The sequence below is a fragment of the Pelobates fuscus genome, chromosome 1, assembly GCF_036172605.1.
Source record: "Pelobates fuscus isolate aPelFus1 chromosome 1, aPelFus1.pri, whole genome shotgun sequence".
NCBI lineage: Eukaryota > Metazoa > Chordata > Amphibia > Anura > Pelobatidae > Pelobates > Pelobates fuscus.
In genome coordinates this window covers 103,225,498-103,252,042 of record NC_086317.1, presented here as the reverse complement: position 1 = coordinate 103,252,042, position 26,545 = coordinate 103,225,498, and the positions used below count along the sequence as shown (strand labels likewise).

Sequence of the window (26,545 nt, the reverse complement as noted above, 5' to 3'; positions counted from 1 at the left end):
GCTGGTAGCAACAAGGTGACAGAGCTTGTTTTTTTCCCCATGTTTTGTTTAGATTCGTAAAAGTTTTTGTTTTGCAACAACTCAGTTTACAGATTTGTACCTCAATAATGTATCACATATGAGCAACATCGCCAACACTGTTAGCAAGGTATATTTTGCTTGCAAATATGTCTAAGCATCAAAGTGATGAGGATGTAGTGTATGCACCTTCTCAGCTTTGTGTGGCCACTTCTGTGGGCGTTTGTGGAATACATTTATGTAACACATCCCGTGCTTATTCAGGATTAAAGAGTTATAGTGAGCCATAAGGGCTCGAATGCAATAACATAACTGATGTATCGGCATCAGTAAGCAAGTTAGTTTCTCATCGGAACATGACATAACCTAACTTATTATAATACATAGCATAACTCAATACAATACATCTGGGCATTAAGTCTACAGTGGTACTTAACTTTTGAACTGGCAAGACACCACTCCACCCCCTGGCCCAGTGACAGAGCTTAATTTTTTTATGAAAATGGGTAATAACTCTTAGATCAATGGTTTCCAAACCAGTCCTTGTGACCTACCAACAGTCCAAGGTTTATGCATTCCCCTTTTTTATTCCAATGAAGATACTCTACAAAACCTGGACAGTTGGTGGGTCATAAGAACTGGTTTGAGAACAACTGTCTTTGAATAGTAATGTCACAAAAAAAATACAAGATAGTTTTCTCAGATCAGCCCTGGAGAGATGGCTTCCCTTTGCTGCTATCTGCGCTAATATGGAGGCTTTACTGTAATTTATTGTTTTGGCAAATCCCAAGCGCCAATTTGTGAATGAGGTGTGTGCCAAATTTATGAAAAAACAATGCTCTCTGTGTGCCCATACAATGTTTTTTAATTACTGCTGAAATATTTTGCGAAATTATGTGTAGAAATGTTACAATGGTTTATAGAATATGTACTTTTGCAATACTGTAATGCCTGATTCTCAAGTTTTCTATTTATTTAAGGAAGTTTCCTATGGTTATGGGAAAAAACATAATTTTCAAAGTCTTTGGTATTATAAAGTATATCAGGTTGTTTTATCTTTATTCATTGGACAATTTAGATTTATAAGTACTCATGGTCATTATGTCCACAGCAATCCCCATAGCCTTTGCCTTGGACTTAGTTCTAACAGGAGACATTGTTCTATGCTGAAAGAAATTTATAAAGTGAACAAAATGAGGAGTTGAGAAAAGATTAGTAGAAGGACATTGGCCTCTATTTTATTGCTCCTGTGGTGTTTCTACTCTAGGGCCTACAAAGGGAATAACTCCCAAGTGCGCAGCCTAGCCTTCCCAGCAACCAAGAGGACGCCTAATTCAGAAAGACTACATCGCCCTGATTAGAGCATTCCTATAGTGAAATAACATAACCTCTTTTTGTGTGCCATGTAAACATGAACTTTAAATATCTCAAAGTCTTTTTTTGGATGCTGTTATTTTTTTCATTTTTCTATTTTTATGTTCTTTTTGCTAAATTTTTTTAATTTCTTGTGTTTGCAAACTTGCAGAATAGGGATTTTCCCTAGGAGTATATGTAAATAATTTTTGTCTCTTTACAAATAAATGAGACTTTAAACCTAATACTTTTTGACTGTAATTAAGAGGCTACTCTATTTAGAATTTGTCTTGTCACAGGACTGTCTCATCCAGGTTTCCAAGATACTTATTCCCTCTAGAAATTTTAATGCTGGGTAGTTGGCATTTAATCAGGCAGTAAATGAAACATTTAATCAGGCAGTTCACGTGTATCTAAGTATAGCATTTGTATCCTTGCTCACTAATGAGATAGACCTAAATACTGTGACTAGGTAGCTTTTCGGGTTTCCATAGTGTTACAATATTAATTCAGTTGTGAAAGGACTTTAAAAAAAAAAAAAACACAGTGGGAAAGTGAATGCACAAGGAGTGGCCTCATAGTGGCAATTGGGTAAATCATTTGGATCTGGAGCCTTTCTAGAAGGAACACTTGATTGTTTGATTTCATGTCATATTTAGTCTTATTTTAAAACTCATCTGCTTTATTGTACACTATATAAATAAAGGATGGCTGTGACGAACTGAACCTCATCATGGGTTCTTGGAGGGGACTGCTGGCCAGCCTCTTGCCTCAGGACTATGGGCCCTGCAACATACCTTGCCCAATGCACTTTAAAAGGCTCTGTTCATGTGATGTATGTACTTTTTACTCCAGACAGAGAGACCGATCGTTAGCCCTAATTCTCTGGAACTGTTTTGGGCATGGGATAATGCTAGCGGTCGGTCAAAATTAAGACTTTCAGGAAAATCCCGAACCCCTGAACTGATCCGGGTGATTTTTGGATATGTTGGTCATCCAGATCAGGGCTATCAGGGGATGTAAATCAGGGGTTTTACGTATTTTTAGGGTACTTTGGGGTGTTTGGGAAAAGGTGTGTTTTTTCTGTGCTTGGAGATAATTGGTACAGTACCTGAACCAATTATCTCCCAGGCACAGAGGAGGGATTAGAAGAAAAGTAGAAAAGCCAAAGTCAGTTCACCTATATGAGTGGAGCATACAGTGATAGTGATGGACACCTACCCTATAACAAGGGTCGTCTAGTCCTGATATTGTAGCAGTATCACTTTAAATTCAGCATATATGTACATAGAAAGAAAAACATATACAGGGAAATAATAGTGTACATCTGTGTGGTAATTAACCGTTGTGCAGTGATCAAAACAAAATGCTAACTCACACTTTTTAGAGCCTAAGATGGGATAGGCTCAAATCACTTGCGCTTTAGTACCGTCTGGTGGTACTTGTGCCCTTTTTTTGGAGCATTGGTGGAATCCCTCAGAGATAAGAGATACAAGGAAAACGTAATAGGAGATAATATAGTGTAGTAACTTAAGTTATAAAGGTGAGTATACTGTATCTTTAAATAGGTGCTCACCTTATTCAGAGCCAGGTACTCGGCTCTGAGTTTACCAACATGAGTGTCAATAAGGGAGACACTTTCCCTTCTTGGAGCAGGTTTGGTGAAGATCAAAGGGGATTTAGATAAAAAATAAAAATTTATTTTGCCAGCAGGCAGTAAAATACAAACAAACAAAACAGAGTAAAAAAATGTCCCATAAATATCCTTCACTTCTGAGACACGTTTCACCCTACTTGAGGGCTTTCTCAATCGGTGTTCACTGCTCTTCTCCTCATTCTGGTTTAAATATCCCGGTCCGGTTCTTCATTGGTAGATTTCCTCATTCAGTGAGTGATGTGATTGGCTAATGAAAAATGATTATGCCCGTAACCAAGTTCGTTCTTACTCTAAACACAGTCCAAACATAGGACTGAAGACCGCAATAATTATGGTCCAAAATATAAACAGGTGGATAGGAGGTACCAACCATATGCTCCCAATACACTACAACAACACCATATGAGATATACTGCTGGAAATAGAGACTCGGGATCCATACACACCACAAAGGTTAGGGACTATTCCAAAGGGAGGAACCCTTCAGCGCATACCAACACTTACACCCCTGAACAGGTAGTAAGAAGAAGGGAACCCAATAGACCTACACACCATCACTCCAATACACATTTCCAACAAAAAGCCTATCACTATCAAAAATCTCATATTCCCCTCCAGAATAGATTTAGTAACTTGGAGGTGTCCCCGGGAAGGGGGGATTTTCAAGGGACTTATCTCAGGGACAAGCACAAGGATATACCATAGAGATGTTTGGGTAAAAGAACGAGGAGTTTAGAAGAAGGGGAAGTAGAGGAGGAACAGCAGTACAGAAGAGAAAGACAAGGCAGATGGGATCCATAGAATCTGAAGGTATCTTTAACCTTACAACCCAAATATTAACTAACACGCAAATTACACTTTTATCGAAAGGTTTAAAGGATGCTCCAACTAAACCAATAGATAAATTTAATGTGTATGTGGATCTTCAAAAATTTAAAAGAAAACTGTGCCTAAAAAAGTTTTTTCTAAAAAACCCAATGAACTCCACTGATCCTCCTCAAGATGACTTTATCCACTCTAATCTCAAAGAGCCGTCCACTTTCTATCCCCAATCTCTGATTTCAGAAGAGATCATTACATTTGAAAAGATGGTAATGAAGGAAGTTAAAAATCTCAAAGCACCAAAAACATGGGAACATAATCTTAATAATAAAGAAAGAAATACCCTTAAAGATCTTAAGAAGGATGACACACTGGTAATCAAACCAGCTGATAAGGGAGGGGGGATAGTTCTAATGGAAAAAGACAACTACCTTAAAGAATGTCAAAGATTATTGATGGATGTAAAAACATACAAAAAATTACCAAAAGACCCCATTAATGATATAAAAATAACTTATAATCAACTTTTAGACCAGGGTAAACTACTGGGGATTCTAAACAATGAGGAACAAAAGTTCCTTAGTGTTCAGCATCCAAGAACCTCAGTATTTTACCAACTCCCTAAAATACATAAGGATAAAAGTCACCCTCCTGGAAGACCTATTGTGTCTGGCATCGGCTCTATATCTAGCCGTTTGTCTCAGTATATAGATAGGTGCCTAGAATCTGCAGTCCCGCGCTGCCCCAGCCATCTTAAAGGCACATTAAGTATACTTAACATCTTGAAAAATCAGATATGGGAAGATAACTTTTTCTTGTTAACAGCAGATGTGAGTTCACTCTATACCATCATCTCCCATGAACAAGGATGCCAGGCCACTAGGTTTTTCTTGGAGGAATTTGGGGTATTCCCTGGTGATCAGATAGATTTCATCATTGAGGCAATCAGATGGATCCTTACCAATAATTACTTTTGGTTTGGAGGTGATTTTTTCCTTCAGGTCTGTGGTACATCAATGGGCACCAGATTCGCCCCCAGTTACGCCAATTTGTTCATGTCATTTTGGGAACATCAACATGTATACACGAGGTGGGACTGGGAGGCAAGTCTGGTGCTCTATCGCCGTTACATAGATGATATTTTTTTAATCTGGAGGGAGACGAAGAGTCCCTCCTATCCTTCTTATCAGAACTTAATGACAACACATGGGGTATTAAATTGGAGAGTAACTACAGCCGTCAGTCCGTTGATTTTTTGGACCTTCAAATATACATAGATGAAGGAGAGATCAAAACCAAGACACATTTCAAAAAAGTAGATGTCAATAGTTATATTGAGGAGACAAGCTGCCATTTTTCACCCTGGCTTACCAACGCATCTAAAGCACAACTGATGAGGATTAGGCGAAATTGTACTGACAATGAAGTTTTTAATATCCAATCTTGTAAAATTCTCAATAATTTTAAACAAAAAGGTTATAAAGCCCAACTATTAGATAAAGCTCAACGTGAAGTTGCTCTAAAGATAGAGAGTCACTCCTACAGTACAAAATACCGCCCACTGAGACAGAGGAACGTAATCTAGTGTTCATTTGTGATTTCAGCTGCCAAAGTTATAAATTAAAAAGAATTTTCCAAAAATACTGGCCAATTCTACAAAATGATACGTTCCTGAATTAGGTTTTGCCAAATAAACCTATTTTCACCTATAGAGGAGTTCCCAGTTTAAAGACTAATTTAGTACGTAATCAAATAAAAGAAGGTGCAACGATTAAAAATGTCTTTAATCAAAAGAATGGCTTCTATGGCTGTGGCACATGTGGTGCCTGCAGAAATAGCGGCCAAAAAAAGAGACAAATCACTTAATTCCCTACCTGTGAGTCTCAATTTCAAAGCAAACAGCCTGATAACTATAAAATAAATCAACGTATAACTTGCTATTCTAAACGAGTCATCTATCTTATCACATCTCAATGTGGTCTAAGTTATGTAGATAGGACCACTAGATCCCTCTATATAAGAATACAGGAGCATATCCGTAATATTAGGAAGGGTTTTGAGAAACACAGCCTTTCAGCACATTTTAAATATAAGCACAACTGTGATCCAACCCAATTGACATTTATGGGTATTCAAATTGTTAACATCAATTGGAGGGGTGAGGATCCAATAAGGAAGATGGGACAACAAGAGATGAGATGGATTTTCAATCTCAACACTATGATTCCCACCGGCCTTAATTGCGATTTTGAAATGTGTCATTTTTTGTGATATTATCCCAAGCAGCATGTATTAATCCTCTATGTTTATTATGTATTTGGAATAAATAGATGTATTTCCCTTTATAAGATGCTTATCACATCGATTCTATAGGATTCAAGTGAAGCTTTACTCACAGGTGATTGAAAATTACTATTAATAACTATGTTAAAACCTATCTCACTATATAATCTATTTCTGTAGCTACTGCTTTAAAGTTTTTCGAAAGGATCTATATACATGCTGTGGGAATGTAAATTTTTATTGTATTTAAATTCAATGCACAGTTTATTTATATATGTATTTTTGTTTTTCATTTACGCCCCAATCATTTTTCCTGCACGCTTGACAAAAATGAGGACATCTTTTCAATATACAAGATATATGTGCATCCTTCTACTTGCTTAACACATATTGCATAAAGAATATGGGTAAAGGGCATAAGGGAAGTGACAAGCATGAATATATGGTGCTCTGCCACTTTCCCCACTTATTGCCCACGAGCAAAATGGCGATAGCAATACCGGAAGTGACGCGGCAACATGCCCGACGTCACTTCCGGTTACGGACGCAATAAAAAAAAAACGGAATTTGACAAGCCACATTACACTCCCCCCAAACAAGTGATGTGATTGGCTAATGAATGTGGAAATCTACCAATGAAGAACCGAATCGGGATATTTAAACCAGAATGAGGAGAAGAGCAATGAACACCGATTGAGAAAGCCCTCAAGTAGGGTGAAACGCGTCTCGGAAGTGAAGTATATTTATGGGACTTTTTATTACTCTGTTTTATTTGTTTGTATTTTACTGCCTGCTGGCAATTTTTTTTTTAATTTTTTATCTAAGTCCCCTTTGATCTTCACCAAACCTGCTCCAAGAAGGGAAAGTGTCTCCCTTATTGACAATCATGCTGGTAAACTCAGAGCAGAGTACCTGGCTCTGAATAAGGTGAGCACCTATTTAAAGATACAGTATACTCACCTTTATAACTTAAGTTACTACACTATATTATCTCCTATTACGTTTTCCTTGTATCTCTTATCTCTGAGGGATTCCACCAACGGTCCAAAAAAAGGGGACAAGTACCACCAGACGGTACTAAAGCGCAAGTGATTTGAGCCTATCCCATCTTAGGCTCTAAAAAATGTGAGTTAACATTCTGTTTTGATCACTGCACAACTGTTAATTACCACACAGATTTACACTATTATTTCCCTGTATATGTTTTTCTTTCTATGTACATATATGCTGAATTTAAAGTGATACTGCTACAATATCAGGACTAGACGACCCTTGTTATAGGGTAGGTGTCCATCACTATCACTGTATGCTCCACTCATATAGGTGAACTGCCTTTGGCTTTTCTACTTTTCTTCTAGTTTCTACAATTTGAGGTGGGTGTGAGGGACCCCCACAAGAGTGTTGTAGCATCTACACGATTTTCAATATTCTATAAGCGCCTTTTATACACAGTTTCCTTTGTCTTTTTCTCTACAGAGGAGGGATTATCTGATTTTTATGGGAGTGTCCTGGACCTGAGAGCCAATGTGATTGTGTATTTATTTCTACTGTGGTTTACTCTCAGGTCCAGGGGGGAGTGCCCCTTGCATGGGGACTGTCATAAAAGGCCAGTTGTGGCTACCATTAAAGTGAGATTAGTTTTTCCCTTCAAAAAGTCTAGGCTCATGTTTGAAGGATTGGAGAGCTATAGTTACACTCTGGGGATTGCTATATCACAATACTCCCCTGGGTATAATCTTATAAGAGCTGTTCCTGCTATATTTTCTGGAGTAAGAGAGGTTCACCCACTGGAAGCTGGATCCTGGTCTTGGGTCCAGGGTGGGTGAAGGACGGCGAGATCCCCAACCAAGCTGCAGCGATTTGTGGGTTTTACGGTGCTGATGGTGTCTGGTGGAGTGCCCGAAGTACTCTGTGAGCACTAGGGAGCAGCGACTGACGGAGGTACCCGGTCGGGGTGCCAGGCAGTCCGTCACAATGGCTAAACTGCATATACATGTAAATAAAAAACAGTGACCTCTTAAAGGGTTACTACAAGCACCATTATCACTTCAGTATTTTGAAGTGGTCATAGTGCTTGGAGTTTTTTTCTGCAGACTTTTCTGCAGTTTTTTTCTCAGTAAGAAATACTATCAGCAAAGTGCTTTAACTCTGTGCATGCAGAGGTGTAATTCCACCTCCATAAGTGTCATTAGCCAGTCCGGAGTAAGAGTTCCAGGCTGGCTAATGTTAATTCTGTGCATATTGGGAATCTGTCATCAGCACAAATGACGTTGCTGGCGACAAGCAACCGATGGTGGCACAGCTAGCCGGTGCTAGCCATTCGTACCCTCAGCTAGTCCTCAGGAGGAGGAGTACCAGGCCTTAGCATGGGATCTAAGGTAATTTTTTTTTTTCTATCTTTTTTCTTTTACAGAGGAGACCATGCCAGCCAAGCTTACTCCATTCTAAAACAGTGTTTCAGTAATGCATGAGACAAAAATACCACTGGAGGTTAACTAGAGCAATATTCCAAGTAGAGCATCCACATGAGGTGAATAGAGCAAATAATCAGATTACTTTAATGGACACTTCAGCAGTATCAAAAAAGACTTGAAAATGTCAATTTAATTTCATCATATGTCTAAGTATAACTACGGTGAGTAGGCTGTAAAGGTTGTCCCTGTGTTATCCAGTAATGCTTTAAAAAACTTATACCAAATATTTCACCAATATTCTAAGAATTTTTTTTTAATTGGAGCCTTTGTATTAGGGATCGACCGATTATCGGTTTTACCAATATAATCGGCCGATATTCGGTATTTTCGGCAATATCGGTATCGGCCAATAGGGATACCGATATTGCCGATATTGCCGATAATACCTCCCAGGACCGCCAGGCTCATTACAAGCCCGGCGGTCCTGGGGGGGGGGGGGGCGGGCAGCAAGCGTTTACTCACCTCCCAGCAGCTCCCCTGTGTAAATCTCGCGAGACCCGCGGCCAGCTCTGACGGCCGCGGGTCTCGCGAGATTTACACTGGGGAGCTGGAGGAGCTGCTGGGAGGTGAGTAAACGCTTGCTGCCCACCCCACCCCCCCTCCTCCCCTCGCTAAGCTAATGCCACTGGACCACCAGGGATTAACATATCCCCCCTCCCTGGCAAGGAAACAAGCAGGGAGGGGGGACAACAAAAAAGAAATAATAATTAAATATATATTAAAAAAAAAAAACACGTTTTTATTAAAAAATGCCCCCTCACACATACACTATTATTATATACATACACTACACAAACACACTGTGTATATAATTCAGTGTGTTTGTATTGTGTGTGTGTATATATAATGCAGTGTGTTTGTGTCATGCCAAAAGCACGAGTTCTTGTTTGATGTGTGTTTATATATGTTAAGAGTTGTTTTTTTGTAAACCTTGGGATGGCATTTATTGTGGTCTTTGATCTTGCACCAGGCCTAGACCATAAAACATCTAGATAGCCATCACCAGAGCTGGACACAAGGAATTTCATAGAGTGGGCAATAGACTGATTCAGAGTCTGATAGTGCAACAAGCCCAGCAGAAAGACCCCAAAATTAAAGAGATGATGGGTGTTGATACAGCACATCTATCCTGGGAGTGTTCTCTTTCTGCTTTTTTGTGTGCTTACCGGGGAGTGCTGCATAAATCCATTGGTTTCTTCCCCTTACAACTACTACATGAGCGCAATGGGTGTGGTTTAAGGGATGTTACCAGAGATCGATGGGAAATTGAAACAGGCAAATCAGGCATGTTTGTTGAGGATGTAGCAGTGGTATGGACTGATCACAACCTGCTGCAGGTGTCAGGTAACAGTGATAAACTGCTCCGTTGGAGCCTTATCCTCCAGTATAATTTCACTGCCCAGCACAAAAAGGGCAGCTTGCATGGGAATGCAGATGGTTTGTCTCGGCAACTAGAAGGTTAATGGTTGACAGATAAATCAGCCTGTGGCTGAATTTTTCTGTCCACCATCTTAAGGGGGAGGTGTCATGCCAAAAGCATGAGTTCTTGTTTGATGTGTGTTTATATATGTTAAGAGTTGTTTTTTTGTAAACCTTGGGATGGCATTTATTGTGGTCTTTGATCTTGCACCAGGCCTAGACCATAAAACATCTAGATAGCCATCACCAGAGCTGGACACAAGGAATTTCATAGAGTGGGCAATAGACTGCCAGACCAACCCCCTCTGATTCCCCCAGGGGTCTGCCCACTGAGAAATAACTAGTTTTAGATATATAATGAGGGTGCTGGACTATCCAGAGTCAGTATTCATTTTTCTTTTTGTCAGTAACTTCCAGGAGATCAATACCATCTAAGACTCCCACAAGAATTCTATATAGGGTAAATATATGTAAGGAATTTCTTGTGTTTTCTCCTATTTTATTATATGTACTGTTTTGCAATTTATCTGTATGTCATTTATTTCTGTATTTTGTACTCAGCACTGTGAATCTTTTTTGTCAGATTAAATGTTTAATTAATCAGCTTGTGTCTCTGTTTTCTACGAGCTCCCCTCCCCAGAGAGCTCAGGTAAACACGTTACCAAAAAGGGTTAATTATAAGTGTTTGATTAGTAAAAGTAGAACTGTGATCCTAGAATTCTCCTGTGTGTGGGGTAACCTAAGACGCCCGGGTTTAAAAGTCTTGGTGGTGGCAGTAAAGTGTGTACTAGGGGGTTAGTGTAGAAGGGATTGCAGGGGTTAACTGAGTGGTTGCTGGGACTAGCAACAGGTAACCAGGGGTCTGGTGTCATTAACCCTGTCACTTCCACGCTCTCCCCACTGTCTCGGCTGGGCCTATAGCCCACGCTCGTGACAAACTGGCGGCAGCTGGTGGGATATATTTAGAGATTTTTAGTGCTTGCTAGATTTTACCTGTAAAGGGGGTCTTAGCACTAAAAGAAATTGCATACTTGTTTTTGTGTAATTTCCAAAGACCAAGCTCAGTGCTGATTTAAAATACATACAAAGTGCAAAACAGTTCCCCCCTCCCATCTTTTGTTTTTCTTTCTCTATCCTATTTGTGAATATGGAGGCCTATCGCAAACACTCGAAAGAGGCCTTGGAATTTTTGTGCCAAGAAAAGGATTTACCAACTTTTGGCAAAAATAAGGCACAACTTATTGCTGACCTTGTGGAGGCGGACAGCCATGTTTTGCAGCCAGAGACGGACACTGAAAGGGTTACTGAGCTCCCTACTACTGCAGGAGTGTTGCTTACTGAAATGCCTGGTGGTTGTACTCCTCAAAACATTAAGGACATTTGCTCAACTGATTTATTTCGGCAACTGATGGCTGCAAATCCTCAGGAGGCCCTGCATGTGATGATCCAACAGCAGGCTGCAGAAAGGGAATCTGCAGAGAGGCTAGCCGAAAGGGAGGCGCAACGGCAGGCTGCAGAAAGGGAATCTGCAGAGAGGCTAGCCGAAAGGCAGGCTGCAGAAAGGGAATCTGCAGAGAGGCTAGCCGAAAGGGAGGCGCAAAGGAGACATGAGCTGGAACTTGCTAAACTGCAATTTACCCTTCAGTCCTCACTGAACAGCAATGCATCAGAGTCCAGCACACGTAGGCTCCGTAAGGATGATTTTCCTTCCCTCGAAGAAGGGACAGATTTGGATGTATTTTTAAAAAGTTTTGAGAAAGTATGCAGGCAGCATCAACTACCCTCAGACCAGTGGGGCAGATATTTAACTCCACAATTGAAAGGGAAAGCCTTGGATGTGTTTGTGTCCCTTCCCCCAGAGACTGATAACAACTATGAGGCAATCAAATCTGCATTGCAAAAAACTTTTAACCTTACTCCTGAGTCTTACAGGAAAAAGTTTAGGAGTATGCAGCAATGCCCATCATCCAGCTGCATTCTATATGTTGCACAATTAGAAAGCACGTTCCGGCAATGGATAACAGGAGTACAAGCTACTACCTATGAAGCCCTTAATGACTTAATGGTCCTGGAGCAGTTCTTGCAGACCCGGAGCCCTAATGTACGAGAGTGGATTTTGGAAAGAAAGCCAAAAAATGCTAGGGCTGCTGCAGAACTGGCAGATGACTATGCCGACATCCATGCACCCACATCCAGGCGTGGGCTGGTGTCAGCTGCTACTTCGACCTGGAGAGAAGCTACAGTTCAATCACCACCTGTAAGATCTGCAGTGAGAACTTCACCGCCGACTGCCAGCGTAGCCGGGGCTATGTCAAGTGAGTCAGATGCCCGCCGTTGTTTTCGATGCAACCAGATTGGTCATCTGAGCAGGACTTGCCCCACTAGGAATATACCCTCGCCAGCCCGTGGAGGGGCACCATCAGTTTTGCTTGTGGGTGGGTCCGTGGGGAAACGAAACGATAACCTGCAGAGTGTAATTGTGGGTGACCGAGTGACCATGGGACTGAGAGATTCTGGAGCTTCATTCACCCTGGTGCGCCCTGAAGTGGTGAATACGGAGGACATAATCCCTGGAAGAACCATGTCCATCAAAGGAATTGGGGGTGTGCGCCCCGCTGTGCCCCTGGCATGTGTGTACCTTGATTGGGGTGCAGGCAAAGGTTTGCGGGAAGTGGGGATTTCGGAGGATATCCCTGTTAATGTTCTGTTGGGGAATGATTTGGGCAGGATGCTCTGTCACTATGCTCCACAGGACACTGTTTGTGAGCCAGAAGGGCTGACTGCTCCACCTAAGGTATTGTGTGAGACTTTGGGAGACATTGTGAACTGTGATGGCTGGGAGGGAGAGCAGGGTGTGGATAAATATCTACCTGTAACTGAACCAGTGATGTCTACCAAATGTGAGATAGGGGTGAGTAGTGATGTGCCTGTATCAAAACACTGTGTGACTGGGATGTCAGAGAGTAAGGGAGAGGAGGAAGGTAAGAGCAAGGGATGTGTACCACTAGTCACAGTGGTACCAAGTCAGCAGTGGGTCAGGGCTAAAGCAGGAGAGTCTGAGGGGCTATGTGAGATTGTGAGAGGATGGCCTGCCTTGGAGAAAAAATTATGTGAGTGTGTGCAAAATTCTGTATCTGATCAAGGGGGGTCAAATGTGTCCTGTGAAAATGTATGGGAAAAGCCTTCCAGCGAGAGGGGGCTGAATGAATATATGTGCCAATATGTGCCTGAAGCAGATGTATGTGATGCGCTGGGTGAAACTGTGAAGGGACAGCAAGGCTATAAGGGAGGGCAGAGGGTGTGTGAGCTTTACTCTGCGCCTGGCTTAGCCAGTTTCCAAAGTTCTGTATGTGTGATGACCTGGAGTGAAAGTGAGGGGCACGGACAGACTCAGCCTGTGGGTCCAGGAAGGATGGCTGCAGGGAAACATACTGTTAGAGGAACCAGGGACTTTGTCAGTTTATCACAACTCACGCATACACCTAAGCAACTTTCTGATTGTGAACCAAAGATTCAGAGTCTGATAGTGCAACAAGCCCAGCAGAAAGACCCCAAAATTAAAGAGATGATGGGTGTTGATACAGCACATCTATCCTGGGAGTGTTCTCTTTCTGCTTTTTTGTGTGCTTACCGGGGAGTGCTGCATAAATCCATTGGTTTCTTCCCCTTACAACTACTACATGAGCGCAATGGGTGTGGTTTAAGGGATGTTACCAGAGATCGATGGGAAATTGAAACAGGCAAATCAGGCATGTTTGTTGAGGATGTAGCAGTGGTATGGACTGATCACAACCTGCTGCAGGTGTCAGGTAACAGTGATAAACTGCTCCGTTGGAGCCTTATCCTCCAGTATAATTTCACTGCCCAGCACAAAAAGGGCAGCTTGCATGGGAATGCAGATGGTTTGTCTCGGCAACTAGAAGGTTAATGGTTGACAGATAAATCAGCCTGTGGCTGAATTTTTCTGTCCACCATCTTAAGGGGGAGGTGTCATGCCAAAAGCATGAGTTCTTGTTTGATGTGTGTTTATATATGTTAAGAGTTGTTTTTTTGTAAACCTTGGGATGGCATTTATTGTGGTCTTTGATCTTGCACCAGGCCTAGACCATAAAACATCTAGATAGCCATCACCAGAGCTGGACACAAGGAATTTCATAGAGTGGGCAATAGACTGCCAGACCAACCCCCTCTGATTCCCCCAGGGGTCTGCCCACTGAGAAATAACTAGTTTTAGATATATAATGAGGGTGCTGGACTATCCAGAGTCAGTATTCATTTTTCTTTTTGTCAGTAACTTCCAGGAGATCAATACCATCTAAGACTCCCACAAGAATTCTATATAGGGTAAATATATGTAAGGAATTTCTTGTGTTTTCTCCTATTTTATTATATGTACTGTTTTGCAATTTATCTGTATGTCATTTATTTCTGTATTTTGTACTCAGCACTGTGAATCTTTTTTGTCAGATTAAATGTTTAATTAATCAGCTTGTGTCTCTGTTTTCTACGAGCTCCCCTCCCCAGAGAGCTCAGGTAAACACGTTACCAAAAAGGGTTAATTATAAGTGTTTGATTAGTAAAAGTAGAACTGTGATCCTAGAATTCTCCTGTGTGTGGGGTAACCTAAGACGCCCGGGTTTAAAAGTCTTGGTGGTGGCAGTAAAGTGTGTACTAGGGGGTTAGTGTAGAAGGGATTGCAGGGGTTAACTGAGTGGTTGCTGGGACTAGCAACAGGTAACCAGGGGTCTGGTGTCATTAACCCTGTCACTTCCACGCTCTCCCCACTGTCTCGGCTGGGCCTATAGCCCACGCTCGTGACAGTTTGTATAGTGTGTGTATATAATGCAGTGTTTGTATAGTGTGTGTGTGTGTGTGTGTATATAATGCAGTGTGTGTTTGTATAGTGTGTGTGTATATAATGTAGTGTGTGTATATAATGCAGTGTGTTTGTATAGTGTGTGTATTACACACTATACAAACACACTGCATTATATAAGCACACTGCATTATATACACACACACTATACAAACACACACACTACATTATATACACACACACTATACAAACACACTGCATTATATACACACACTATACAAACACACTGCATTCTATAAACACTACACAAACACACTGCATTATATAAACATTACACAAACACACTGCATTATATACACAGTGTGTTTATATAATGCAGTGTGTTTGTGTAGTGTGTTTATATAATGCACACTACACACACACACTCTGCATTATATACACACACTATACAAACACACACACTCTGCATTATATAAACACACTACATTCACTATACACACAACACAAATACACACACTCTGCATTCCTTATATGCACACACTACACAAACACACACACTTTGCATTTACTATATACAGCATTCACTTTACACACACTGCATTCACTTTACGCACACTACCCACACACTACACAGACACGCTGCTTTCATTATATACACACTAGACAAATACACACTGCATCCACTACACAAACACACACTGCATCCACACCACTCACACTACACAAACACACACTGCATCCGCTACACACACACTGCATCCGCTACACACACACTGCATCCGCTACACACAAACTGCATCCGCTACACACACACTGCATCCACTACACACACATACACAGCTCCCCTGTCTAAACACACTGCATCCACTACACGTGGCATGTATATTTTGTGCATTTACCTTTAGAAATAGTTTTTTATTTTCCAAAATGGTAAATGTACAGAATATCGGCAAATTATATCGGCTATCGGCCTGAAAGTTCACATAATATCGGTATCGGTATCGGCTCTAAAAAATCAATATCGGTCGATCCCTACTTTGTATTTAAAGTCTGTCAGTTTTATTATTCTGCATACATTTTTAAGTATTTTCAAGCAATATCCTGAATAAGACAGGTGGCATCTTGTATATATCTAGGCTATGGATCTAGCCAACAACCGTTTAGGCTTCGATAGGTTGAGATTAATTAAAGCAATTAGAGGTTTGAACTAGTCCTTTTATTTAAGATGTTTTTTGTTTTAATTAATTTTATGAAGATTCCCCTAATTTTTGCCATATACACTAAACATATTTGACACTGAGGTGACCTCACTAGTGGGATTTTCTTGGAAATAGATTTTGGAGAATGCACCAAGGGACCACATTTACCAGGAAGAGTTTTGATTTTGGACTCTAATCCTTTTGTTCTAATAGTGTCCCTCTTTTCTAGAAGATCCAATTGTTCATTGCTTATTTCACTGACCCTATAACAGGCATAGGCAACCTTTGGCACTCCAGATGTGTTGGACTACACCTCCCATGATGCTCTCCCAGCATTATGGGTGTAAGAGCATTATGGGAGATGTAGTCGACAACATCTGGAGTGCCGAAGGTTGCCTAGCCCTGCCCTATAACAATACTCAAAACAATTCAGCAGTCATTTTTCACAGTATCTATAGTAAACCTCCACGATAATTTGACTTTTATCTAAAAATGTTTTTAGAAATGAGTCTGCAAAAATACTTCCATCTAGTCTTATATTACATTTTTATTATATCATTGTTTCTCAAATTTGGCCTCACTTTTACCCACACTACCTAAAGTCTGAGTTCTCCTTTGGTAGGGACCTATGTATAATCAGACACTCTGTTCTATTGTGATATGGTTGTCAAGATCATTTACTATTTAATAAAGCAATATCTGTGGGTGGGATGTTACTGTATTGCAATAACACAGACAGCAGTTCATTGGAACAAAAAGAGTTCAACAATATGTCCCAAACACATTTACAAATATAGTTAATAATACATTAATATATAATAGACTTATCTCTTACATGCAATGCTTCCTCTGTACCCAATGCTTTGGCATAATATTCACATATTCTTTTCTTCCTAAGATAAGAATACAGATGTGTTACAGATTTAATATTTCTAATGCAAAAATAATCACATACTTTTAGGGACACTATATTCACCAGAACAACTACAGCTTAATGTAGTTAGGCTGTAGTGTGTACAGTATGTTCCTGCAGGCATTTAACCCCTTAAGACCAAAGCCAAATGTACAAGTTGTGATCCCAAAAAAATTTAAACAAACCACAGAATTTTACTATATGTCTGTTCAACAATAATTTACCTCTTTCATATTAAATGCAACCACACTTATTATATGTAATTTTATTCAGGGGAAACCGGGCTTTTATTTAACATTAAATATTTAGATATGGAACATAATTTAATATGAATAAAATATAAAAAAAACTGAGAAAATAAAATTTTATTAAATTTTCTTAGTTCTACGTGATATTTTAACTGTGAATGTCATAATACTGTTTGCTTCTACTGCAATAAAATACACATTTTTGTATTTAGCAATGTCTCACGTGTAAAACAGTACCCCCTATGTACAGGTTTTATGGTGTTTTGGAAAGTTACAGGGTCAAATATAGCATGTTACACTTATAGCATGTTCAGTTTTTTCACATTAAAATTAGCCAGATTGGTTACGTTGCCTTTGAGACTGTATGGTAGCCCAGGAATGAGAATTACCCCCATATCTATGTAGGTAATTTGTATTTAAATTTTAAATTGCAATGCAATCTCTGCCCTGCTGTGGTTGCCCAATTTCTAATTGCAAAAGCTACTAACCAAGGTTTTTGAAAAAAAAAATGGTATTAAAATAAACATACCTCTCTTCCTTGCTCAGGTTTGCCAGTGCAGTTGCTTTTCTGGACAGGATAAATCTATAAAAGGACATACGTTAAAAAATTAATTACAGTATGATTATCAGCCTTTGAATACTGGAGGAATGGGAAATATATTACAATTAACTTTACAAAGTTGTTTTCCTGACACTATAGCTCCTTATAGTGCTGACCCTCACTTACCTTACCACCTCCGCTCCTCCGCCAGCCCAGGCCCGTCGCTACCCGACAGGCAAAACAAGCAACTGCTTGGGGCCCCGAGCTGGCCCGGGGCCCCAAGCAGAGCCGGCAGGGGCATGCGGTCCTGGGGGGCCCGGACTGCTCAGGTCGTCCGGGCCCCACATTCAGTGGGAACATACCGGGTCGCAGGGGGCCCTGCGACCCCGGTATGTTCCCACTGGGCCAGCCTCTTCTCCTGGGGGGCCCAGCAGCCAGTCACCTCAGGGACCCCCAGAGGCTGGCCCTGCTGACACCCGGCGGGCGCGCGAGGGAGCACTCTCCCTGTCTGAGTGCTTCCTCTTCAGCTCCCTCGCGCACCGTACTGATGCCGGAGCCGGAAGATGACGTCATCTTCCGGCTCCGGCATCAGTACGTGGCGCGCGAGGGAGCTGAAGAGGAAGCACTCAGCCAGGGAGAGTGCTCCCTCGCGCGCCCGCCGGGTGTCAGGGACAGCCAGTTGGGGGAGGACATTTCAGTGAGTGGGGGAGAGGGAGGGAGGAAATTGGAGGGGGGAGGGGGGAGAGGGAGAAAATTTGAGTGGGGGGGAGGGAGAAAATTTGGGTAGGTGGGGGGGGGAGAAAATTTGGGTGGGGGGAGGGAGAAAATTTGAGTGGGGGGGGGCGAGGGAGAAAATTTGAGTGGGTGGGGGGGGAGAGGGAGGAAATTTGAGTGGGTGGGGGGAGAGGGAGGAAATTTGAGTGGGTGGGGGGGGCGAAGGGAGGACATTTGAGTGGGTGGGGGGGGCGAGGGAGGACATTTGAGTGGGTGGGGGGGAGGGAGGAAATTTGAGTGGGTGGGGGGAGGGAGGAAATTTGAGTGGGTGGAGGGGGAGAGGGAGGGAGGAAATTTGAGGGAGTGGGGGGGAGAGGGAGGGAGGAAATTTGAGGGTGTGGGGGGGAGAGGGAGGGAGGAAATTTGAGGGAGTGGGGGGGAGAGGGAGGGAGGAAATTTAAAGGAGTGGGGGGGAGAGGGAGGGAGGAAATTTGAGGGAGTGGGGGGAGAGGGAGGGAGGAAATTTGAGGGAGTGGGGGGAGAGGGAGGGAGGAAATTTGAGGGAGTGGGGGGGAGAGGGAGGGAGGAAATTTGAGGGAGTGGGGCGGAGAGGGAGGGAGGAAATTTGAGGGAGTGGGGGGGAGAGGGAGGGAGGAAATTTGAGGGAGTGGGGGGGAGAGGAAGGGAGGAAATTTTGGGGGGGGAGAGGAAGGGAGGAAATTCGAAGGGGGGAGAGGAAGGAAATTTGAGGGAGGGGAGGGAGAGGTAGGAATTTGAGGGGGGAGAGGAAGGGAGGACATTTGATGGAGGGGGGAGAGGAAAGGAGGACATTTGAGGGAGAGGAAGGAAATTTGAGGGAGGGGGAGAGGAAGGAAATTTGAGGGGGGAGGGAGGAAGGAAACTTGAAGGGGGGAGGGAGGAAGGAAATTGGAGGGGGGAGGAAGGAAATTGGAGGGGGGAGGAAGGAAATTGGAGGGGGGAGGAAGGAAATTGGAGGGGGAGGAAGGAAATTGGAGGGGGGAGGAAGGAAGGAAATTGGAGGGGGGGGATGTGAAGAAATGACTATATTATTCGATATTTTGTTGCATAGTTCTTGTTTTTTGTGTATTTTTCATTCGGCAGATGGGACTGCCGAACAGAGACCACCCCTGGCTCACTTAACTTCAAAGCCGGCATCACTTTCACCCTCTATGTGTGCGGTCAGCGTTCGTACTGCCGAACGCCACGTGGCAGAGAAAACCGCGGCCATCTTTTTTTCGCCAAACAAAGGCAGCGGGACTTGGTCGTCGAGTGTCTGGAACTAAAATCGGACACTCAACTTCTATAACACCGGTCTCAATCATACGAACGCTGGAACTAGTGATACCGATTAGCTAGGAGAGCGCTATTCGGTACAAATATGCACACGAATGAGGGGAACAATCGCTGCTAGGAGCCAGGGGAATTCATTCGGTACTTTTATGCATTTTTTCCCTTTTTCTGAAGTGACCGGCAAAACCACACGAACCTCTGGAACTATTTTGGGCAGTCCGCCCACAGTGAACCGGTCACAAAGGACTTCCATACTTTTTGCGAACCCCTGAACCGATCCGGGTGAAATTTGGATATGTTGGTCACCCGGATCGGGGCTATCAGGGGATATAGTATTTGTGGGGATACCCCAGGTATAAAGGGGTGTTCCAGAAATTGGGGAAAATAGTGAATTTTCAGCCTGGAGATAATTAGGTTGTTACTATATCAGACCTGATTATCTCCAGGACTAGGGGAGGGAACTGCCTGTTTGTATTGGGTGTGTTTTATATTTTTACTGTTCGGGATTGGATAAATGTTACTCCTCCCTGTGGGATGTCCCCTTGCATGGGGACCTGCATAAAAAGCCATGTGTGTGAATAAACGTTAGTTCTACTTGTATCCTGAACCTGGACTCTGACTGTTATTTGGAATTCGTATGCTGTAACAAGGGAATTATCTTATGCAGCTGTTTTATTCCGTATGGATTTCGGTTCCTGTAACTATCGAAGCAAGCTCGCACTACCTTAGACTCTGACCTTTCGGGAGGAAACTACCGAACGCGGTTTGTCTAAACTTGGTTTCCTTACAATTGGTGGCAAGCGGCGGGATCGTTCCTACAACCAGAGGGACAGCTACAGACAACACCATTTCTGGATTACAAATTGAGGGCAACGCTAGTATCCGTACAGCGACCCTATCTACAAAGGAAATCAGGAAAATGGAAGGAGACAGAGTCGCAGCTGCTACAGCACCTCCGAGGGAGGAGGAGGAATCCGAGTTTTCCAGGGAATATAGGAGCAGGATGGCTCTATTCTTACCACCCGAGCTCAAGCCAGACTGGAAGCTCCGCTGCACTCTGAGGAAAACCAGGTAAGAGTCGAAATACCCCCCTTACCCGATCCTCCCTTTCCTTTCTGGGATACCCCCCAGGGGTTTGAACAAGAGCAGCGTACCGACCCCACATTAGAGGGTTATAGGAAGACCGCGGCCGTTACCCCAGGGAACAACCCGCACGAAAAGTTTGAGTGGTATAAGGGATTGCTGTATAGAGTGACCGAGGGGGTGGGACAGGGGGCCACCCAGGTCATCAAAAGACAGTTAATTGTACCCCGTAAATTCCGGGCTGAGTTGTTAAAACTCAGTCATGACATTCCCCTAGCAGGACATTTAGGGGTCAAAAAGACAAGAGACAGGTTAACCCAAACCTTCTTCTGGCCCAGGGTCACCCAGGACCTCAAGTATTACTGCAGGACGTGCGACGTCTGCCAAAGGGTAGGAAAAAGGGGAGACCTTCGGAAGGCCAAACTTCACCCATTGCCCATTATAGAACAGCCCTTTCACCGAGTAGCGGTAGATTTAATAGGACCCCTCAGCCGACCCAGCCAGTCGGGCAAAAAGTTCATATTAACCGTGGTCGACTACGCCACTAGATACCCGGAGGCAGTCGCCCTCACCAATATAGAGGCAGAGACCGTGGCCGAAGCCCTTATTCAGATATTCACCCGAGTAGGTTTCCCACAAGAGATCCTATCCGATCGGGGAACTCAGTTCACGGCTACCCTGACACAACAATTGTGGCAGAGCTGTGGAGTGAAACCCCTGTTCAGCGCCCCGTACCATCCCCAGACTAACGGGCTCTGTGAACGTTTCAATGGCACTCTAAAACAGATGCTAAAAACCTTTACGGAGTCCCACAAGAACTGGGAAAAATTCCTCCCCCACCTTCTGTTTGCCTACCGTGAGGTGCCCCAGGCCTCCACTGGGTTTTCCCCCTTCGAACTCCTGTACGGGAGAAAAGTTCGGGGCCCACTGGAGCTCGTACGGGAGCACTGGGAGGGCAATACAGACGAGGGGGGAGTCCCTATCGTCCAGTATGTCCTGGAGTTCCGGGACCGTCTGCGGGCGCTCACCGCATCGGTTCGGGAGAACCTGCAGACGGCCCAGGAGGACCAGAGGAAATGGTACGATAGGGGAGCCCAAGATAGAGTACTAGACTTAGGGCAGAAGGTGTTAGCTTTGAGGCCAGTTAAAAAGGATAAGCTCCAAGCCGCATGGCAGGGACCATTTAAGGTAGTCGAACGGGTTAGCGAGACCACCTACATCGTGAGCAAATGCTCAGATGAAAGGCTGACCAAAGCCTTCCATGTGAATATGCTCAAACCATACTTTGAGAGAACAGAGGATGTGGGCGCCGTGTGTGCGCCCGCCACAGAAGATAGTGAGGGACTACCCCTCCCCGATTTACTAGACACCGCTCCCTGTACTATTGACCAAGTAAGCTTGGGTCAAAATTTAAACCCCCTAGAGAAAGGTGAGGCCACGCAACTGCTGCAGAGATACCAAGAGATGTTTTCAGCCACCCCAGGCTATACCTCCGCTGCGGTACACCGCGTGGAAACCCAGGGAGAGACGCCACTGCGGCAACAACCATATCGGATCCCGGAAGCAGTGCGTGAGAGTATGCTCACCGAGTTAAGGGATATGTTACAGTTAGGGGTAATAGAACCCTCGCAAAGTCCTTGGGCCTCCCCGGTAGTACTAGTACCGAAGCGCGACGGCACCACGCGCTTCTGTGTAGACTATCGGAGGCTTAACGATCGTACCATAACAGACGCCTACCCCATGCCCAGAATAGATGAGCTCTTAGACCGTATGGCGGGGGGGAACTACTTGACTACCCTGGACCTGTGCAAAGGTTATTGGCAGATCCCCTTGGAGCCTGCGGCCATCCCCAAGTCGGCATTCGTCACCCCTTTCGGGCTATACCAATTCAAGGTTATGCCCTTTGGGATGAAGAATGCCCCGGCTACCTTTCAGAGGATGGCCGATAGGCTCCTGGAGGGGTTTCAGGACTTCGCATGCGCGTATCTAGACGATATTGCCGTCTACAGCCGCACATGGGGAGACCATCTGGGCCATGTGTCCAGGGTACTCCAACGAATCCACCTCGCAGGGCTCACGTTAAAACCCGACAAATGTCACGTAGGTCTGGCCGAGGTACAGTATCTCGGCCACAGGGTGGGCTCCGGTAGACAGCGTCCAGAGCCAGCTAAGGTAGAGGCCATAGCGAACTGGCCCCAACCTCGGACCAAAACCCAGGTACTAGCTTTCTTAGGGACGGCCGGTTATTATAGAAAGTTTGTCCCAGAGTACAGCGCCCTGGCCAAACCCCTCACCGACCTTACCAAAAAGGCCCTCCCCAAACAGGTTTCCTGGACCTCAGAGTGCACGGACGCTTTCCAGAAGCTTAAAGCGGCATTGAGTGAGGCTCCTGTGTTGGCAGCACCCGACTACACTAAACAATTTCTTGTACACACAGATGCCTCCATGTTCGGACTGGGAGCCGTGCTAAGCCAAGTGGGCACAGACGGCATGGAACACCCGGTGGCATACCTCAGCCGTAAACTGTTACCCCGAGAAGTCAGCTATGCCACCGTAGAAAAAGAATGTTTGGCCCTCGTGTGGGCACTCAAGAAGCTACAGCCCTATTTGTATGGGCGGGCATTTACCCTTATGACGGACCACAACCCCCTGGTATGGCTTAACCGGGTAGCTGGAGACAATCCCAGGCTATTACGGTGGAGCCTAGCCCTTCAACCTTATAATTTCACTATGCAGTACCGGCCCGGAAAACAAAATGGTAATGCGGATGGCCTGTCACGCCAGACCGAACTGGACTCCTAAACCGCTACTTTTCTCGGACATCCCCAAGCCAACCCGACAGGGTCTAGGCGGGTATGCCGACCTATGGACTTATAGGGGAGCAGTGTGAAGAAATGACTATATTATTCGATATTTTGTTGCATAGTTCTTGTTTTTTGTGTATTTTTCATTCGGCAGATGGGACTGCCGAACAGAGACCACCCCTGGCTCACTTAACTTCAAAGCCGGCATCACTTTCACCCTCTATGTGTGCGGTCAGCGTTCGTACTGCCGAACGCCACGTGGCAGAGAAAACCGCGGCCATCTTTTTTTCGCCAAACAAAGGCAGCGGGACTTGGCCGTCGAGTGTCTGGAACTAAAATCGGACACTCGACTTCTATAACACCGGTCTCAATCATACGAACGCTGGAACTAGTGATACCGATTAGCTAGGAGAGCGCTATTCGGTACAAATATGCACACGAATGAGGGGAACAATCGCTGCTAGGAGCCAGGGGAATTCATTCGGTACTTTTATGCATTTTTTCCCTTTTTCTGAAGTGACCGGCAAAACCACACGAACCTCTGGAACTATTTTGGGCAGTCCGCCCACAGTGAACCGGTCACAAAGGACTTCCATACTTTTTGCGAACCCCTGAACCGATCTGGGTGAAATTTGGATATGTTGGTCACCCGGATCGGGGCTATCAGGGGATATAGTATTTGTGGGGATACCCCAGGTATAAAGGGGTGTTCCAGAAATTGGGGAAAATAGTGAATTTTCAGCCTGGAGATAATTAGGTTGTTACTATATCAGACCTGATTATCTCCAGGACTAGGGGAGGGAACTGCCTGTTTGTATTGGGTGTGTTTTATATTTTTACTGTTCGGGATTGGATAAATGTTACTCCTCCCTGTGGGATGTCCCCTTGCATGGGGACCTGCATAAAAAGCCATGTGTGTGAATAAACGTTAGTTCTACTTGTATCCTGAACCTGGACTCTGACTGTTATTTGGAATTCGTATGCTGTAACAAGGGAATTATCTTATGCAGCTGTTTTATTCCGTATGGATTTCGGTTCCTGTAACTATCGAAGCAAGCTCGCACTACCTTAGACTCTGACCTTTCGGGAGGAAACTACCGAACGCGGTTTGTCTAAACTTGGTTTCCTTACAGGGGAGAAGGAAGGAAATGAGAGGGAGGGGGAGAAGAAGGAAATTTGAGGGGGGAGAAGGCAATGAGAGGGAGGGGGAGAAGAAGGAAATTGGAGAGGGGGAGAAGAAGGAAATTGACGGGGGTAGGGGGAGAGATTGACATCCATCACACACACACACAATGCACCCCTTGCACACAGAAAAACACACAATGCATTACACACAGACACACATACACAAGCAATGCATCCCTTACACACAGCAACACACAATGCACCCCTTCCACACACTCAGTGCATCCCTTACAGCAGTGTTTCCCAACCCAGTCCTCAAGACACACCTACCAGTCCAGGATTTAGGGGTGACCCAGTTGTGTCTAAGGTGTTTTTTCTTTTTTTTCTAAAAACCCCTTAGACAAAACTGGGTAATCCTTAAATCCTGGACTGGTAGGTGTGCCTTGAGGACTGGGTTGGGAAACACTGCCTTACAGACACACACACTGCATCCCATACATACACAAACTCACCTTGCAGCCCTTACACATACAAACACAGATTCACACAATGCATTCCTTACACACATCAGGACATACCCCCCCCCCCCCCCCCCACACACACACACCCCTGTGAACAAACTCATTGGTGGAACATGAAGGTGGACCCTGGGACCCAGACCTTGAGCTGTGTAAATGGCCCTCAAAAAATGGAGCTGCTCCCAGAACATTGATTTTTGTGACCACAGTTACAAACCGCCTCCAGAGAGCCTGTTCTACACCAGTACCAGTGGAGCCAGACGGCAGCTGAAGCCCATCATCATCCTCATCTGGTTGTAAGTAGGCAATCTAGTATATTATTCGTGGCACTAATCTCTAATTTACCTCACATTAAAGGGACACTATAGTCCCCAAAACCACTGCAGCTTAATGTAGTGGTTCTGGTGTCTATAGCCTGTCCCTGCAGGCCTTTTATTGTAAACACGGCGGCACTGCAGCACTGTGTTAGTTAACATGGCAGATCATATGGGTGGGGCACTGTGATGTCACATGGGGGGCGGCAAACTTTACTTTTGCCTAGGGCGGCAAAAATCCTTGCACCGGCCCTGCAGACACTGGGAGGACCCGGGTGCAGGCGCCGGGGGGCCCAGACCTTGAGCGTGCATGTGGGGGCCTCCATGTCCGTTTTGCTTGGGGCCCCCAAATTCCTTCAAACGGCCCTGCGCCAGCCGGCAGGAGAGACCTAATGCACATGCACAGCAATGGCCACGTTCACATTAGTATTTTAGTATGTATAATGCTTTCCCATGGGGTTTTACATGAAGCTGGATGTCTTCATGCATTACCAAAAGAAAGAAATCGTGCAAAGTGTGTTCGTGGTTAAAAAGGGTGATCTAACGGAGCTTACTAGCAACGATCCAAATACTTTTTTAAATGATACAACATAGATATGAATGTGAACCGATATGCATCTACAGAAAAAGTATGACATATACAGTTGCAAGAAAAAGTATGTGAACCTTTTGGAATGATATGGATTTCTGCACAAATTGGTCATAAAATGTGATCTGATCATCATCTAAGTCACAACAATAGACAATCACAGTCTGCTTAAACTAATAACACACAAAGAATGAAATGTTGCCATGTTTTTATTGAACACACCATGTAAACATTCACAGTGCAGGTGGAAAAAGTATGTGAACCCTTGGATTTAATAACTGGTTGAACCTCCTTTGGCAGCAATAACTTCAACCAAACGTTTCCTGTAGTTGCAGATCAGACGT

The 26,545-nt window shown here is 44.0% G+C and overlaps 1 protein-coding gene across 1 annotated transcript in view; it reads right to left on the bottom strand.

Moving 5' to 3' along the window:
- The window catches only part of LOC134606766 (amine oxidase [flavin-containing] A-like), a 105,502-nt gene that overhangs the window by 9,463 nt on the left and 69,494 nt on the right, over window positions 1-26,545 (bottom strand). The window contains exons 10-11 of the mRNA XM_063450142.1: window positions 17,732-17,785; window positions 16,877-16,934 (exon numbers count right to left, since the gene is read on the bottom strand). Of these exons, the coding sequence (XP_063306212.1) occupies window positions 16,877-16,934; window positions 17,732-17,785 (112 nt within the window). The remainder of the gene's footprint in view (window positions 1-16,876; window positions 16,935-17,731; window positions 17,786-26,545) is intronic.